This window comes from Giraffa tippelskirchi, chromosome 1 (genome assembly GCF_054371585.1).
Source record: "Giraffa tippelskirchi isolate mGirTip1 chromosome 1, T2T-mGirTip1v1.2.pri, whole genome shotgun sequence".
In the NCBI taxonomy this organism is placed as follows: domain Eukaryota; kingdom Metazoa; phylum Chordata; class Mammalia; order Artiodactyla; family Giraffidae; genus Giraffa; species Giraffa tippelskirchi.
The window spans coordinates 224,459,054-224,477,380 of record NC_137275.1 but is presented as its reverse complement, the minus strand read 5'-3'; the positions used below and the strand labels follow the sequence as shown (position 1 = coordinate 224,477,380).

The following is an 18,327-nucleotide window of genomic DNA, read 5'->3' as shown; positions in this document are numbered from 1 at the left end:
ACAGAACAAGCCAAAGCTCTTTTCATTTACTTACATGTTTTGGGTCTTTGGAATCCAGACTATCAATAACTCTTTGGAGGTCCTTGATGTCCTCCTGCTTTTCGGCAATTTCTCCTCTTTGCTTGTCCATCTGCATTTCTAGATCAAGAGCTTCCTGGCGTAATTTATTTAGAAGCTGTATCCTGCCACTCAGCTGCTTGAAAAGCAAGTCTTTCTCTGCTTCTGAAATCTAATCCCCCCACACCCCAATCCACAATTAGCAAAGGCCAGAAACACTGATTTTCACATTTATAGAAAACAACTGGTACAATTCTAAGGAGTACAATTGCACGCTCCATCAGATGTTTTAGTAAAAGTAAAATGTAAGAGTTATCTAGGCAGTCCATTCATATACTTTTACCCTTATTATATGTAAAAATGTTTATTTTATAAGAGCGTATGAAAAAATAATTGCAGGTAGTAATGAAATTTGTCATTCTAGTACAAATAACATAAATTATTAATAATAATAACCATAGCCTTAATGGTAGTTGACTTTATACAGCACTTACCCTTGTATTAGAATATCAAACTGACAGTGTAATGAAAACTTTATTATAAGGCTTTATTATATTTAAAAATATAAATATTTTTAAAATATTTAAATAACTCACTTAAAATAGCTATTTTTTTCCTGAGTACATTTTATAAGGATCTATTTACTTAAATATTTTGTACATTGTTTACTTCTATCAATTTATCTATATAGAGCTTTGGCCAATACTGTTTTAAAACATTCTTATTTGTTCTTATAAATTACATTCTTATAAACTATTCTTGATGCTCTGCCCACCTCATCCCCCGTTTTCAGTCCTTCTTGAACTCCTGTCATTTCCCGGCCAGGTTTTCACCTGTCTCCTTTCTCTCCATGACTACCTTCACCTTTGTAGTCCAAGCCATTATTGTATCTTGCCTGTACTAGACAGCAGCCTCCAAACCAGTGTACACATCTGCATTCTTTCCATCTCTCTCAACCCACTTCACTCTCATCCAGTAGGAGAGTGACCTTATAAAAATACAAATAAGATCAGCCACTCCACCACCTAAAGTCCTTCAAAGGTTTCCTATCACATTCAGGATAAAATTCAACCCCCTTAAAATGGTCTATGATGCCTGGCCTGAGCTTTAAGCTCATCTCCCACTACACCCTTCATCACTCTGCAGAGGACTCTTCAGTCTGAAGCCTTTCCCACACACTGCCACCTCTGCCGGGAAGACCTCACTGGCTCCGTCACCCTTTCTCAGCCTAAGTGTCGCCTCCTCAGTGAGGCCTCTGTGGGCTGCCACAACCTACATCCTTTTTACTGTTTCTCCTAATTTTTGTTATTTCCCTCCCTACAACCTATGCTGTTTATACATTTCTTCTAAACTTATTTTTACTATCTATTGCCTACTTCCTGTCCCTGAGGGAGGAACACAGCTGTTCATTACTCAGGGCCCAGCCGAGGCAGCAACTGCCACACAAACTCGAATCAATTTCTGGTTACTAAACAATCTGAAAGGAACAACAGGGTATCTTTTTAAAATAATATATAACTTGGACTTCATGTTCTTTTCTACTTACAATGGTGTGAATACAGTTACCATCATAATTTTGAAATACTGATATTTAGAAGCTGCAAATAATTAAAACCTTTTACATACTTAAAAACTAAAATGTCAAAATAATTCCTTTTTTGAACTTTCTTCCTATTCAACTATGTCACAGGTTTTGAGCTGTTTACTTCCTCATGACATCAGTTCAGTTCAGTTCAGTCGCTCAGTCATGTCCGACTCTTTGGGACCCCATGAATCGCAGCACACCAGGCCTCCCTCTCCATGACCATCTCCCGGAGTTAACCCAAACTCATGTCCATCGAGTCGGTGATGCCATCCAACCATCTCATCTTCTGTCGTCCCCTTCTCCTCCTGCCCCCAATCCTACCCAGCATTAGGGTCTTTCCCAATGAGTCAACTCTTCACATGAGGTGGCCAAAGTATTGGAGTTTCAGCTTCAACATCAGTCCTTCCAATGAACACCCAGGACTGATCTCCTTTAGGATGGATTGGTTGGATCTTCTTGCAGTCCAAGGGACTCTCAAGAGTCTTCTCCAACACCACAGTTCAAAAGCATCAATTCTGCAGCACTCAGCTTTCTTCACCGTCCAACTCTCACATCCATACGTGACCACTGGAAAAACCACAGCCTTGACTAGACGGACCTTTGTTGGCAGAGTAATGTCTCTGCTTTTAAATATGCTCTCTAGGTTGGTCATAACCTTCCTTCCAAGGAGTAAGCGTCTTGTAATTTCATGGCTGCAATCACCATCTGCAGTGATTTTGGAGCCCAAAAACATAAAGTCTGACACTGTTTCCACTGTTTCCCCATCTATTTCCCATGAAGTGATGAGACCAGATGCCATGATCTTAGTTTTCTGAATGTTGAGCTTTAAGCCAACTTTTTCACTCTCCTCTTTCACTTTCATCAAAAGGCTCTTTAGTTCTTCTTCGCTTTCTGCCATAAGGGTGGTATCATCTGCATATCTGAGGTTATTGATATTTCTCCCGGCAATCATCTTTTTATATACTGCATTTTATATCACTTATATTTTTGCTGCCTGTGTTTAATAATGTTATTATAGAGATGTCTTCTGGCTCTTAATCTAGGTCCCAGGATCTTAATGGTGGGGACTGTTTAATTAAATTAAGAAAGATATTAGGAAGCAGTTTCCCTTGATAAATTAGACACTTTCATAATAAAGTAGATGGAATGTATCTTTTTTACATAAAAGTAAGGTATACCTGTACACTCTATAAAATGCTAACAGGATGTCATCCTGAATGGTAGGAAATGAAATTGGAAAATGCTAGAACCATGTCTGACCCTGAAATTTGTTATTCCACAATTAATTTAGGCAGCACTGATTTAAAGACTGTTTGAAGACAGTCTTTACACAGTTATGAAGAGGGAAGTACATTTCATTCTTGGCATTTCCTCTCAGCAATACAGCTTTACTTTTACCTACTTTTTTAAGTTGTACAGCTTCTTCCAGTTGTTTAAATTCTTCAGTGGCTCTTAAAATTTGTTGTTCTGCCCTTTCTATTTCATCATGCAGTTCTGATAGTCGAGCTTGTGCTACAAATTTAAAAACCATGCACGCAGACACACACAAGAAAAATCTTTAATTCTCAAATTTCTATCTTTTTCTTAGCAATAACTTCCTCTCCCCCCAAATAAATTCTGTAATTATACATCACATGAATAGAAAAAGTAATTGCTTATGATGGTTTTCCTATTAATCTATAGAATAGTTTCATGATATGACATAGAGCTATAATTGATCCATTTACTTGTAAAATTCTTAACATAAAAGGGGCTTTACTTTATTGTCTCAAAATTAAGGAACTTTTGAGAGACTAAGGATTTTACTTGAAAATATGCATTTACAAATCAATGATTTTCTACCTCAAATTTCTAATTCTCTCTCCCTTCCTCCTTCCCCACCTCCTATAAAACTATGAGCCCCTTGAAGCTAGTCAGTACATATATCTGATTTAGTTTTGCTTTTCCCTTCCAGAGCCTTGAATATAGTGTATGCAGACATGGACAACCAGCCTCTTTTTTCCTGTCTCCAGGTCAACCTCTATTGGCCTTCTGAGTTTTTCCATTTAGTTGCCAACCAAGGGAAGATGGGCCACTAATCTCACTGACTGAGATCCCCACAATGGGTCATGATTACCAGTGAGATAGATGCATGAACTCAAGGCTCCTTTCTAATTCCTTCATATGCATACAGCTAAGTGGGTAAGTGCATTCAATGTTTGCCATTTGGAAGGTCTCTAAATGTCCCCTTGGGTTGATTTCTTTCTCTTTATGACTTGCCTGGAAGTGGTAAGATTCCCTGAATTACATGATTTGGGAGGCAACTGAGGAGGTGGAGTGTGGGACAGGTCAGGAAGAGTCAGAGGTTAGCCTTAGACCCAAGCCTAAGGAGAATACACTAATCCAGCTTACCCAAAGCACTGCTTCGGGTTTTAGCAACATGTATAGGAATCAATAACTGTACTTGCTTCAGTTATTACTAATTGTGCCTTTGAATGTGCAGGTCCAATGTTGAGAAGAACCTGTTGTCAGGACAACCAGATTTAAGCATTCTTGAAGTCCCTGGATATGTTGCCGAATTATGGTCAGATTAAAATTCTTTCTCATAACAGGAATGATTAAAAAATAACCTGCTCAATGAATCACTACTTTTGTTTTAAACTTCTCATGTAAACAACATCATAATAAATACCTTCAGTATGTTTAACTAGAAGAATTTAAAAAATCAGAATATATATTCAATCTTCTTACATATTTAAAGAATTCAAAGTAACTTGTTTTAACCTGTACTTATTTTGTTCTCTTTGTCTTCCAGCTGTGTGTCCAGTGGCATATGGGCTTTCACGTTCACATGCTCATTTCTAAGTTGCTCCCCTTCCTCTGGCTCCATCCTCTTGATCTCGACCAGCTGAGCATTATCCGCAATGTAACTCTCTGTGGTGAACATATTTCTCTTGTATCTGGACTTGCCAATGTAAGGGCTTTCATCTGGGGCTTTATCAACATCAACATACTAAAAACAAAATAAACAGAACTTATGCTTTAATAAGTAACTGCTATGCAGTCAAGTGATATTTTTCATTTTTTTAGTGAAGAACATAGCACAGAATTGCCTAAATACTAATGTTACATATATATTAGTTAAAAAAAATATAAAATTATATATAAAATTCTTGTACCTTATTCTTACTACTAAAAAGGAACTAGAACAAAAAAATGGTCTCAAAAGGATTCCTCTTCCTATCCCTGAAGAGTGAGCTGGATTGATTTATTATGGAAGTACCTACAGATATGTGCTTTTTTAAGTTCTGCTGAATCTCTCAAATCAGAAGTCTAGGTGCTGTATTTTGGTTTCTTGTCTGGCATATAAGTAAAATCTCAGTCTAATAAATTTTAATTACTGAATTTTTACTAAATGATATATGATATTGATTGGAAGTTAAATAGCTTTCCATTACAGTGACATTTATGGTATTTGTATAAATAATGATTGATGAATAGTGAACCCAGTGACTCCTGAACAAACAATACAGGGAGATGACTATGCCATGGTCACTGAAGCAGGCAGTGCAGTTTTCCTGGAAGTTTGGATTTAAGGAAGCTGATCAAACTACACTTTGGAGTGAGATAACTGAGGATTAGAAGGTTGCTCTGGGTTACAAATATGGATGTGGGCAAATATCCTTTGGGGGCTTTTAAACTCTTATGGACACTGCTCTACCTCACTGAGCTAGATCATGCACAGATTGAACCAAAATACATTTACTCTGCTGATATCCTCATAACAAGAATGTGATTAACAGTAAAATTTTTTTAAACATGACCACTACTTTGCCCTCCCCTGCCCCCTTCTATCCTGACTTTAATTTGGATTACTACAAAATTAAAATAACTCACCTCTGAGGGGTAATAATTTAGTGGCTCAAATTTAGCATCGATTTTATAAAATGCCAACTCTTGTTCCAGTTCATACTGTTTCTGACATGCTCGCATTAGTTCCATGGTCTTCTGTCTTAGCTGTTGGCCCAATTTGATAAGAAACAACACACAGATTCAATAAGTTAGTATAAAGCTAGACTGGTGTGGCAAGTTCTAATCATAACTGATTATTAGATTTTTAAAAAATCCCACAGCAGATAGAACATTAAGAGCATTTTATCTTAATTCTAAAGTATTATAAAAAATGAAATACAAAATTATCATTTCATAAGAGATCACGTAAGAGACCTTTGAAGTTTGTTATGTTATTTTAGGATATAATGAAAAGTTTTTTAACAAAATCATTTAAATTTGCTTTATCCAAATGTGAAAATAACTCTTATCAATTATTTTTAAGTAACTAGACTACTAAGTATCTGCTCCTGATTTTTCCAATAATTGGTACTAATTTACTTAATTTACTTACGATAGCTTCATGGATAGGCATGATATTAGACATTAATTACAAAGAAATTAGAAGGAGTGAGAAGGATGAAAATAGGAAATTGGTTTTAACTGTTGTACTGCTCTTGCTGTCATATTTTGGCTAACAACATCTCGGTTTTAAGTGTTCAGAACATTATTTTTGTAATAGAGGATAAGGGATGTAAATAAGCTCAATCAGATCCAAATATGTGATATTATTAAATTTTTAATAAAGAAATCCTACTATATTACAACTTTTTAGTTATTCTTAGAAATTTTAGGAGCTAAAAGAAAACAAATCATTTAATCTAATCTTCTGAATTTATAAATAAACTACCAATGCCCAAGTATTGCTTTTTTTTTTTTTTGGCCAGAGCTCCAGATTTGTTTCTAATGAGCAGCCATGTTTAAAAACAACTGGACTATATGAGGATCTTTTACTTTTATCTAGTTTGTTTCACTTTTTCTATTTCATATTCAGTGCTCCCATTTCATTCAGTTTATGTTTTTCAATTTCTCCATCTTTTTTTGGTGTTCTCACGACTTTATCAAGCATAGTAGAAAAGCTTTTGTACACACACATATATAAATATATGAATAATATGTATATTTTAGAAAACTTATGAATTCTTGCCTAACTAAAAAATTTATGACATTTTGATTCCACATGTTTGACAGTATGAATAGAATGCTAGATTTCTAATTTAAAACAATATGCAACAAGCAACAAAGGTTTACTATACAGCAGAGGGAACTAGAGTCAATCTTGTAATGACCTATAATGGAAAATAAATTAAAAAATAACACGTATGTATATGTATGACTGAATCACACACACAAAAAAGAATTCTACTTTTTGAAATTTGGTAATGTTTACCTTTTTGCCAGTTTTTCTAAATGTCCTATGGACATCTAATAACAATGCATGAGATACAAAATTTTAAATATATTTGTGTAGGATATGATTAATATAGATTAAATATAAATCTATTCTATTTAAATTATTAATGACATCAATCAAGATGCTACTATTTTTATTTTTTCTGCACTTGATAAAATATTTTCAGAGAAATGTATCAATATGATTATGTATTTTTTCCTTTCCCTTATATTTCTTCTGACTTTTGCTTTATATATCTCTGTTTCTTTGTTGTTAAGGTGTCCAATGGTTTATGATATCTTCTTTGTGAATTGTACCTTTTATCATTAAAAATATTCATATTTGTTTCATTTAAGATAAATAAATTAAAAAAAGAAACTGAATCCCAGATTGGTTAACTGACTTGTCGGAAGTTAAATAATTAGTGGTAGAAATTAAATATTTTATTAACTACCAGTACCAGCTCCCTTTCTACTAAACCAATTCTTGATCCATTTCAAAGGTCCACTAAGTGATTTCTGCTTTTTCACTGCCCCCAGCATCCAACAGTAGATACTAGACAAAAAATATGCATGCAGAAAAACTTCTTTAATACAAAAATGCAAGCTGAAGAGAATAAAACATAAACAAACATGAACATTTTATAAGGCCCACGAAATCGAAGTCGTGCATGATTTAGCTTTCAGTCACCTCCTGACTATCCATCCGAGGGGAAGCAAAGCTAACATGGGTAACAGGTAATCCTGACTGAGAACTCATGGTATGCGAGACACTGTGCTAAGCATTTGGCGTGTGCTATCTCACTAAACCTTCACAATCACCCTATGAGATGACAGATACAGAGAGGTTAAATAAGTTGCCCAGTTGCACAGCTGGTAGAGGAAGAGGCAGAGCTCAGTTCCACGATTCCTGATTTCCAATCTAACACTCTGTTATACTACACTGCCTTCCATGTCCTGCTGCGGGGTGTCAAGCACATTACCCACACAGATGCTTTCACTAATGCTCACAAGTCCCTGAGTCTCAAGAAGGCAACTCACAACCAACAGTGTCAACGACTCTTGGCTCTTCTCCTCAAAGATCAGCGGCAGTGTGTGCTCAGCTGCCCAGTCCTTTCCGACTCTTTGCAACCTCATCAACTGTAGCCCGCTAGGCTCCTCTGTCCATGGGATTTTCCAGGCAAGAATACTGGAGTGGGTTGCCATTTCCTTCTTCGGTGGCAGTGGGGAAAAACAAATGTGACTGAACCATGGAGGATACATGACTTGGCCTCTGCAGGCAAATACAGTCTGACCTTTGAACGCTGTGGGTCTCACTGAGCAGATCCACTCACATGTATCTTCCAACAGCATTTACTGCAGCACTAGACAGTTAGTGGTTGGTTGGATCCGCGGATGCCGAGAGACTAAGGGTACTGAGGGTCAACTAAAAGTTATACATGGGTCAACCCCATGTTGTTCAAGGGTCAACTTTACCAATAAATACTCTGTGCTTTGTGTCTTTTATAGCAGTAGGCTTAGCATACAGTAAGCACTCAATAAATGTCCATTGAAGAAATGCATAAATGAGAACAAACTGGGAGTCTAAGGCCCTGGAAAGTAGGCTAGTCACAGTATTAGTTGTGGATAATCAAGAGTTGACTGAAGTTAACATATTTACTGGTAGGAAAAATAATACAAATTCTTTTCCCCACATTCATACTCACTTTCCTATGTACACATTCATTAAAAAAAAAAAAATACGTACACACACAAGCCCATTTCTCAAAAGGCAAGCCAGTTTCAAAACTTAAAATGTATGTAAGTATATTAACACAAGTTATCATGCAAACCATGAAAAACAGTGTACAATTCAGCCCTGAACAAACTACCTTTAAGGAAGAATAAAGAATCGGCAGACAAGGGTCTGCAAGAAACCAAGACAAGGGCTGAAAGGAGAAAGAAGCAAACAGACACCATCAGCTGGAGGCTCTAGAGAACGAGGCTGTGACAACATAAGCTGCTCTTTACTGACAACTTACCTTAGGAAGATATGTTTATCAACACCTGCGTTATCTTTATATGGACGCATTTTATCATCATCCTACCTATGAGTTTCAAATTTACTACCATTATTACTTAATTTAGCTCATTTTAAATCATTTTCAGATTCAAAACCTCCCTTAGTCACAGGGCAGGTAAATAGTCCTCATTTTAAAACTGAGGAAACAAGAACAAGAGTTAAATAACTTAAATAACTTGAAAAAGACAATGAGAAATATTAATATTAATTATTTGTAGGTGGCAGGAGAGAAGGACCATTACAGGTTAAATGACCACCAAAAGTTTTCCTTCAATGTTATGATGTTTCATTTACAGTTAATTTGCATACAACATGAGGAATTACTGTATGAAACTAGAATATTTCACAACTATAGACGATATTACCACCAGACATTCTGCATAAGATAATGGAAAATGTCTTTCAAATGTAGGTTCTTAAAATAAGACACAGAATTCTTTTTTTAAAACATAGAACAGTTCTTCGGAATCATAAAATAACAAGTAAAACAAGATGAATTTAAAGAAGAAATACAAAATAGCTAATAAACATATATGCAGTACCTTAATAACTAAAAAAATTGTGAAATTAAAGCAGTGAGATTCTATTTTTTTCTACCCTATTTACAAGTTCAAAATAATATCAACTGAAGGATTGGGTTCCTTCACCCATTCCTATAGAAGTGTGAAGCAATTATAAGCTTTTTGAGGGGTGCATTAATATTTATCAAAATTAAAAAATTTTAAACTTACAGTGTTTATGCTAAGGAATTACTAGTATGAATGTAAAAGGCATAAAGATTTTTTTTAAAAAAAGATTTTCTCTACAGTTCTGTTCCTAATAACAAAAAAGTGGCAGCAACCTAAATATTTAGTAGATTGAATAAATTACAGAAAATCCATACAACAGAACACAATACAGACTTTGAAAAGAAACAGAACTTCTGTGTATGTGTATATATGTGTGCACACATGTACATGTGTATGTAGTTTTTAACCTGGAGAGCTGTCTGATGACATACTGTTTTATAAAAAATAAGAGGCAGAATTTTAAAAAATATACAGTAAGATCCTTTTTAAATCAGAAAACATTCAAAGGTATATATATGTGTATATGTATTCAATTACATGTGTAATTAATATATATTGCATAAGCATAGAAAACAAAATGGATACATATTAACCTCCAAAGAATGGGATAAGGGAAGAATGAAATCTTCATTTTCCACTGTATACATTTGTGTTGTCTGAATCTGTTATAATAAACCATATTAACTTTGTATGTATGTGTTTTAAATAGCTAATGATAAAAATAACATAAAGACTTAAAGAACAGCACAGTCTGCCTTCTCATCAAAAATAGTTACAGAAAAGAAACAGCAAAAACTGTTGATGATTTACAGAACATTTATTTATAGCACAAACATGTCAACATTATAAACAAACAAAAGAGAGAACGAGGTAACTGTAATAACCCCTAACACTGGGGTAGCACACAAATACAGACTACAAATGGGAGGGGACATGGGTAACCCCTGGCCGATCCATGCTGATGCTTGGCAGAAACCAACAGAATGCGTAAAGCAATTATCCTTCAATTAAAAATAAATAAATAAATACTTTGCCAAGGTTTTCAACAGGTTGACTAACATGCATGGAAAATCTCAGCATATGGAAATTATAATCTTCCTTTATCTTAGTAATAAAAGTCAATTTTATATTACCAAAAAAGATTAGTAACTCAGGAAAACTTATTAAATGTTCACAAATGTAATGTGATACCAAGAACTTACCACAGTAAGTACTGTTTTTCCTTTAAGTACTGTGTTTTGTATTTTATATACAAACATTAAGTGATGGCACAAAGAGTTTACTGCTAAAATAAAACTGACCGTAATATGCCTTCAATGATTTAATTACTCATCAATCTATTCTATTATGGAAAGGAGTGCAACAGATGTATGTATATTATAAGACCATTGATATCATTGAATTATTAATATCATATATAATATGCCTTCAGAATACAGTAGGCATATTTGAAAACTACCTTCAAATAAAAGGCATATGAAGAAAGCCACAAATGTTATGACTATCTGGCTAACAGAGCTAGGAAAGCTGTCCTGATCTTCACCGTGTCCCCCGCTGAGAAAGAAGTGCTCAACAAAGAGGTATTGAGATTTCAAGCAAGGATTTCTCTCTCCACACAGAGAAGGGAACTTTTTCCCCCTTGTTTAAAAATGTAAGTGTTTAGGCAGAATTCTTGTCAACATATCAAGTAATTAAGCCAGAATGCCAATTTTGAAGGAGGGACGCAAAAAAAAAAATTAACTGTATAAAGGATTCTATTAATTATATGAGAAATACAGTTCTCTAAAGTTATGCTTAGATCCGAGAAAGAATTGTCAAATGAAAAAAAAAAAAGAAGAGCACCAACAGCTATTTTTTTCCTTCAAGGAAAGTAGCCTAATCATTTTACAGGATCAGATTCTCTAGGTTGAAAAAGTCTTTTAAGGTGATTTAGTCCATCTCCCTAGTTTTTTTTTTCATCTTTTTCCTAAACTCTGAGCACATGCCTGTTTCAGTGATAGCAAACGCAATCCAGAGTTATCACATTGTATCTCAAGACAGCTATTAGATTTCCTCTTCATTACTAAATGAAAAACTGCTTCCCTACAATACTATTTGCCATTTAATTTTATCTCTTGGGCGCTTCATCAGTAACTCCAGTCCCTCTTCCATGAAACAGCCCTTGACTATCTGAAGGCTTCGGTCACAGTCCAAGACAGTGTGTACCTTTTGGGCAGCCATACCACACAGTGGGTAGTCAACTACAACATGTTAAAACTGCAGCACATTATTTCTGTTAAACCACATCTTCCCCATCTTATGGTCAGGAAGTTGTGTTTTCAGACCTAAGAACAGAATTTTCTATTTCAAGAGAATACAGTTAAGGCAATGTAAAATACGGACTTACAAGTTCATTTTTCGTGTTAAGGTTACTCTCGAGCTCCTCACAGCTCTGTTTTTGTAGCATAGCCTCCTCTTTTAATGATTTGTTCAATTTATCTTGATTTTTAATTTCCTCAAGGAACTGTGCTTGTTTGCTTTTAAGCTCTTCAGTTTCCATCATCTTCTTCTCCAGGTCTCTTTCCAGTCTTTCTATCTCCTCTATCAGTACAAATTGAATAGTTTATGAATCATTATATTTTCTATTTGAAAAAAGGCAGGACTATTTCTTAAATAACAGCAAAAGAAGTCTTAGAATAGTAAAAATACAATTCTACTTTTTAAATTATTCACTATGGTTTAGGAAAAAAAAAAGACTATTTTGAGCTAGAAAGTGATTTATACCAAGAGGAAGGAAGGCATAATCATCTGGATAACGATTTTAAAAGATAACATTTTAATTCCAAGCATTTAATTCAATTGTTGTGTTGATAAATGAGGCGGCTTTTTCCAGGACTCTTAGGAAAAAAAAACGCAAAATTTTATTTGGCCTTAGTGATTACACTTTAAAAGATGCTGCAAGCACGCTTACATAATAAAATGCCTTATTATCCTGCATGGCAGGCGGGTTCTTTAACAGCTGAGCTACCAGGGAAGACACCTTAAGAATCCTTCTAAGGCTTCCTATGATGCTTAGGATAGGATCCAAAAGGTTTACATCAAGAACAGATAAGGCTTTTCATGATTTGGTCCCAAATCCCCTCTCCAGTCCCGTTTTCAAGCACACATTTCTGAAATGATTCCACTTCTTCAGTTTTCCGATGCGTGTTCTCATCTGCAGGCTTTTATTCACACCTTCTGCCTGGAACTGTCTTCCTCTATCTCCTACTGGCCTATTTTGCATCCTCCAGGTTTGGTTTTTTAAAATAAAACACTATGAGAAGCCAGGCCTGACTCTACCCTCCCCAGACAAGATGCTTCTCAGGAATGCTATGATGCCACCCTGCACCTCTGCTGTGGCCCTCGTCACAGGGGGAGTTGGTGTCTGCCTTCCCCACTGAAGTTTTATGAAAGCAGAACCTGCATCTATCTGTGTTACCACTGGATCCCAAGAGTTCAGCATCACTAAAAGCTCCTAATTAACACTGAAAGTTGCGAATGAATCATAAGTACTTTAAACATTTCCCCCAACATGACTTCCCTTTGCATCATTTATGATTTTTAATGATTCCAAAACATCACCTTCTGGGCAACAAATGTTGAGTTAGGGGGATCCCAAACTAATAAATGTTTACCACATTTCTCAAGTGTTGGATCAAACAAAAATGAAACTGCTGTTTTTATCAATAAAGAAGGACTAACACCAATTTCAAATGGTTGAACATACAGGTTCATAGCCTGTAACTATTACATAACTATTGTGTTAGGCTATTTCACACCTTCTTCTTCCCTTCAAAACTCCCATACTCCTTCTATTTTCTTTTTTCAGTTGATGATCTCATACTTTATTGATAAGACAGACACCACCAGTAGAAACTCCTCATTGTCTTACCACCAAAGCCACAAAACTAACACCTACACACATCTTCTCTTCCTTCTGATGGAGAAAGTGTCCCACACCATTTATCAAGAAACACTCTTTATTCTTCTTCTCTGATCTCATCTCCTTGTCCTCTCAAGGACCAAAGAAACTAAGCCATGATTTGTCTGTCCACTTCGCTCTTGAATATTCTGTTTCTTTGGTTACCAGCTTTGATGCTTCTGACAGTTTCCTGGTGTGGAAGTGATTTGCGAGGTACTAGGGGAGAGAAACTGTGGGAGGAAATTTCAAATCTTTATCCAAATGTCTTCCTCCCATTCATTCTTCAATCTATAATCTAGCATTTGCTCCAACCACTTCTTAACTGCTCTTGTCAAGCTCATCATTATGTTCCTAGTCTAAATGTCTCCGTGACATTCGACATAGTTGACCACTTCCTCTTCTGAAATCTTCAGACTTTTGCAACCCACTACTTCCTAGTTTTCTCCTACCTTGCTGGTCTCTCTTTCTGTTTTCTTAACTGGCTCCCCTTTTTGCTTTTCCCAACTGCTGCCGGAGTGAGCTAGTTGATTCAGGTGGAATTAAGTATCATTTTTATGCTGATGACTCCCAAATTTACATCTCTGGGACAGATCTCTTTGAATTCCAGATGCACATTACTGATTCTCTTCTTGGCTGCCTCACAGACATTCAAACTCAGAGTTCTAAGTCCTCCCATTTTCAAAACAATATTACCAGCAAACCACTTACTTAAGCCAGAAGCTTGAGGGTTATCCAATCCATTAGAAAGTGCTGCTGATTCAGCTTCCAAAGTGGATCTGTCCATTCCACATCTATCATCTAAATACAGACCACCAACATTCCTAAGCCAACAGCCTTCTAATATGCCCCTTTATCACCGTTTTTCCCTGCTTTAAGTCATTCTCCATCCTGCATCAAAAATAATCTTCTTACCATATAACACCGGCTTAAATGTTGCCAGTGACTTTCTGCTGCATCTGGAATAAACCCAAAGCCAAGGCCCTGTGCCATCTCACCCCTGCCTACCTCTCTAAACTTGAACTTGAGCTGTCCTCCTGTCAGATTCATCTTCTCTCTGTCTCTTAACTCACCAGCATCTTCTCAACTGCAAAGTACAAGCTTTTCCCTCTCCCTCATCCTCTACTGCCTTTGCCTTCAGCTTACATGTCATTTCCTCAGAGAGCCATTCCTTTACACCACTTTCCAAAAAAGGGGTTCACCTCTGTTACTTTATCTGGGTTTACTTGTTTTTTGTCTATCTTCTCCACTAAAACAGAAGCTGCATGAAGGCCAGTACCTTACATCTTGCTAACCATATCTTCAATGCCAGATACAGTGCCTGGTTCACAGTATATACCTGATGAGTAATTGTTGAGTTCATTGATCTATGGTGCCATTTTTCTATGCAAATTTTAATAGCATTATAAAGTTAATTATAAATGTATCTTTCCTGGATCATTTCTGAAAATAAATTCCTCTCCCATCCGAATTTAGTTTTTTAAAAAATATGTCACCTTACCTAAACTGAATCTCTCAAAAGCTTCTTGCCTGTCCTGAGTGGTTACTGGCCGCCCTTCCAAACTTTCCAGTGATCGGAGGTGGAACATGGTGAACTGAAGGTAATGGGGAAGGGTCACAACCGGGTTCTCAGCCAGGGTCAGAGAAGTCAAATCTTGAAGTGGTTTCAATTTGCTTACATCTTGGAGCTAAAATAATATGTAATATTATTATTGGCATAATTGAATTTAAACATCATAAACATACCTAAGAGAAGTAATAAGTCAAGGAAATTGCTATTATCATGACAAGGAACCTATTCATAAAACCCAGTATCCAACAGTAGCTCGAAGGGAGGAATAGAAAGGAATATTTGAGGCTCTAGAATGTATCAAGAGCAATATTGGGCATTTTCCAAATACCATTTCATCTGTGACAGAAACCTATGACATATCATCTGAATTTTATAGATCATGAAACTGAGGTTCAAAGAATTTAGGTGACTTGCTCAAAGCTCAGAGATTATATGTGAACGAAATAGGATTTGAATTCAAGACTGGGTAACTCTAATCCCATTATCTTTTCATTACACTAAATGAACAAATCAAAAATATAAATGCCTACAAAAAAGAAGTTTTGTAAATCTTCAGGTAACTGTTATAGTTGATAATTAAAAGAAATAAGGATACGTAGAAACATTCACAGTTCTGAAGTGAGATTTTTACATTTATCCAAAGAGGGATTTTAAAAGGTTGAGAAATACTACTACTAATATCTAGTACAAACAAATCTCTCCCAAGTGGATATGCACTCTTATTGAAGCCAATGTCAAATATGAACTGAGATGAGAAAGTTTTACAAAATTATAAATAATAATAAATAAATATTTATTGAATGATTTTCCTGTTAACAGTACTATCTAGGGATCAACTACTTTAGGAACACGTGTGGCAATATTAGATGAATTCATGGCTACCTCCTCCCATCTCCTGCTAAACTCCAAGATCTCCAAGGTGATGCTGTGTAACATGGCATGGGGCTTGGCTCTGAGTCTTTTGGGCTGCCACAGTGAAATGGCAGAGTCACCTTATCAGATCTTTATAAAGATGAAATAGGAAAGTGTAGCCATTGCACAGCATCAAACAAAAGTTATTTATTATTACTACCTTATACTGGTAAAAGTTTAAAATACTAAATAACTCTAAGGCTATATTCCTTAAAGTTTTTATTTTCACATTTTATCATTTCTTCTGAGCCCTATACCACTTCCATAAAGAAGGCAGGGGAGAAACTATTTTCTTCCCATTTAAACAGTGAGTTTTAGACAGATGAGAAATTATCCAAAGGTCACAGAAGGCAAATCTAGACCCATATTGGAAGTCACCTCTTTTATTTTCTATTCTAAGACTTAAGTTCTTTAAATTACAGGAGGATTGTTTCCATTTTAATACAGATTTAAATAAATTAATGTTTTCACTTTGCAATGCTTATTGAATATCTAACTGTATAAATGTTACAAGAAAATCATAAAATATATATTTTATGACAGAGAAAAATACATGTCACCGTCAGCTTATGTGAACCATGATAAAGTTGCTTTACTACAAAAAGCTAGTGATTAACACTTCCTGTAACACTTAATACTATAATCAAGGTTAATTCAGATTAATTCATAAATTAAAAAAAAAAAAAGAACTCTGCTCCAGGCATTCAGTGACATGGATTCTGGCACAAGCTGACTGACTTTGGGTAAGAGAGTTAACCTCTCTGAGACTTTACTTAAAAATGGGAATAATAAAATGGTACCTAATTCACAGAATTATAAAAATAACCCCTGCACTGCCTCCTTAAGAAGAGTACTCAGAGGCTCAAATGAAAGATGGGAAAATGCTACAAGATCAACTCTCAGTTACCACATAATCATGCAAAACCAGGTCTGTGTATATTTAATTACCATAGAGAATACTAAGTTATGAATGAATTTGATGTTTGGTCAAAGGACCAAGGACATTAGAAGAAGTCCCATTAGAAAAAAAAAAAAAAACTTGGATTTTAATCTTTTTACCTTAACAAGTCCAAAAAATTTAAATATTCTTGCTACTTTGAATAACTTACCGATGATATCTTGTTGGCTTTCAGATTGAGGACTCGCAAACATTTTAACTTCTTTCCTAACCACACTGGAATATGTTCAATTTCATTTCCTGCAAGGTTTAGCTTTTGGAGATTATGCATATTTTCTATGCCTTCAATTTTGCTAGAAACCAAAGGGTAAAATCAAACTTAGTAGGTACAATGATAGTGTCCCTTCACTGTATTTTAAAAATAAACAGGCTTGGTTTTATGTGGAGTTGCTTTTCATAACTATAATTTACAAATGAAAATTTAAGAATAGTGGCTACAACCAAAGTTACCAGAACAGCTCCAGTAAACTCTTCATTACCGTCCAGTGACCAGGAATCCCATCTACCTTCAGTTCAGTTCAGTTCAGTCGCTCAGTCGTGTCCGACTCTCTGCGACCCCATGAATTGCAGCACGCCAGGCCTCTCTGTCCATCACCAACTCCCGGAGTTTACCCAAACCCATGTTCATCGAGTCGGTGATGCCATCCAACCATCTCATCCTCTGTCGTCCCCTTCTCCTCCCGCCCCCAATCCTACCCAGCATTAGGGTCTTTTCCAATGAGTCAACTCTTCGCATGAGGTGGCCAAAGTATTGGAGCTTCAGCTTCAACATCAGACCTTCCAATGAACTCCCAGGATTGATCTCTTTTAGGATGGATTGATTGGATCTCCTTGCAGTCCAAGAAACTCTCAAGAGTCTTCTCCAACACCACAGTTCAAAAGCATCAATTCTGCGGCGCTCAGCTTTCTTCACTGTCCAACTCTCACATCCATACATGACCACTGGAAAAACCATAGTCTTGACTAGATGGACTTTTGTTGGCAAAGTAATGTCTCTGCTTTTAAACATGCTATCTAGGTTGGCCATAACCTTCCTTCCAAGTAGTAAGCGTCTTCTAATTTCATGGCTGCAGTCACCATCAGCAGTGATTCTGGAGCCCAAAAAAGTAAAGTCTGACACTGTTTCCACTGTTTCCCCATCTATTTCCCATGGAGTGATGGGACCAGATGCCATGATCTTAGTTTTCTGAACGTTGAGCTTTAAGCCAACTTTTGCACTCTCCTCCTTCACCTTCATCAAGAGGCTCTTTAGTTCTTCTTCACTTTCTGCCATAAGGGTGGTGTCATCTGCATATCTGAGGTTATTGATATTTCTCCCGGCAATCTTGATTCCAGCTTGTGTTTCTTCCAGCCCAGCGTTTCTCATGATGTACTCTGCATAGAAGTTAAATAAGCAGGGTGACAATATACAG

General features: G+C 36.0%; 1 protein-coding gene across 10 annotated transcripts in view; it reads right to left on the bottom strand.

Moving 5' to 3' along the window:
• The window catches only part of CNTRL (centriolin), an 89,096-nt gene that overhangs the window by 52,348 nt on the left and 18,421 nt on the right, over positions 1-18,327 (bottom strand). For 9 of the 10 annotated variants that reach the window (XM_081528583.1, XM_081528603.1, XM_081528641.1 and 6 more), the window contains exons 5-11: positions 17,067-17,208; positions 14,974-15,160; positions 11,922-12,115; positions 5,519-5,638; positions 4,406-4,634; positions 3,045-3,154; positions 35-229 (exon numbers count right to left, since the gene is read on the bottom strand). In XM_081528583.1, the coding sequence (XP_081384709.1) occupies positions 35-229; positions 3,045-3,154; positions 4,406-4,634; positions 5,519-5,638; positions 11,922-12,115; positions 14,974-15,160; positions 17,067-17,208 (1,177 nt within the window). Of the gene's footprint in view, positions 1-34; positions 230-3,044; positions 3,155-4,405; positions 4,635-5,518; positions 5,639-8,775; positions 8,833-11,921; positions 12,116-14,973; positions 15,161-17,066; positions 17,209-18,327 lie in introns of all 10 variants that reach the window. The other variant, XM_081528577.1, reaches the window with a different exon arrangement.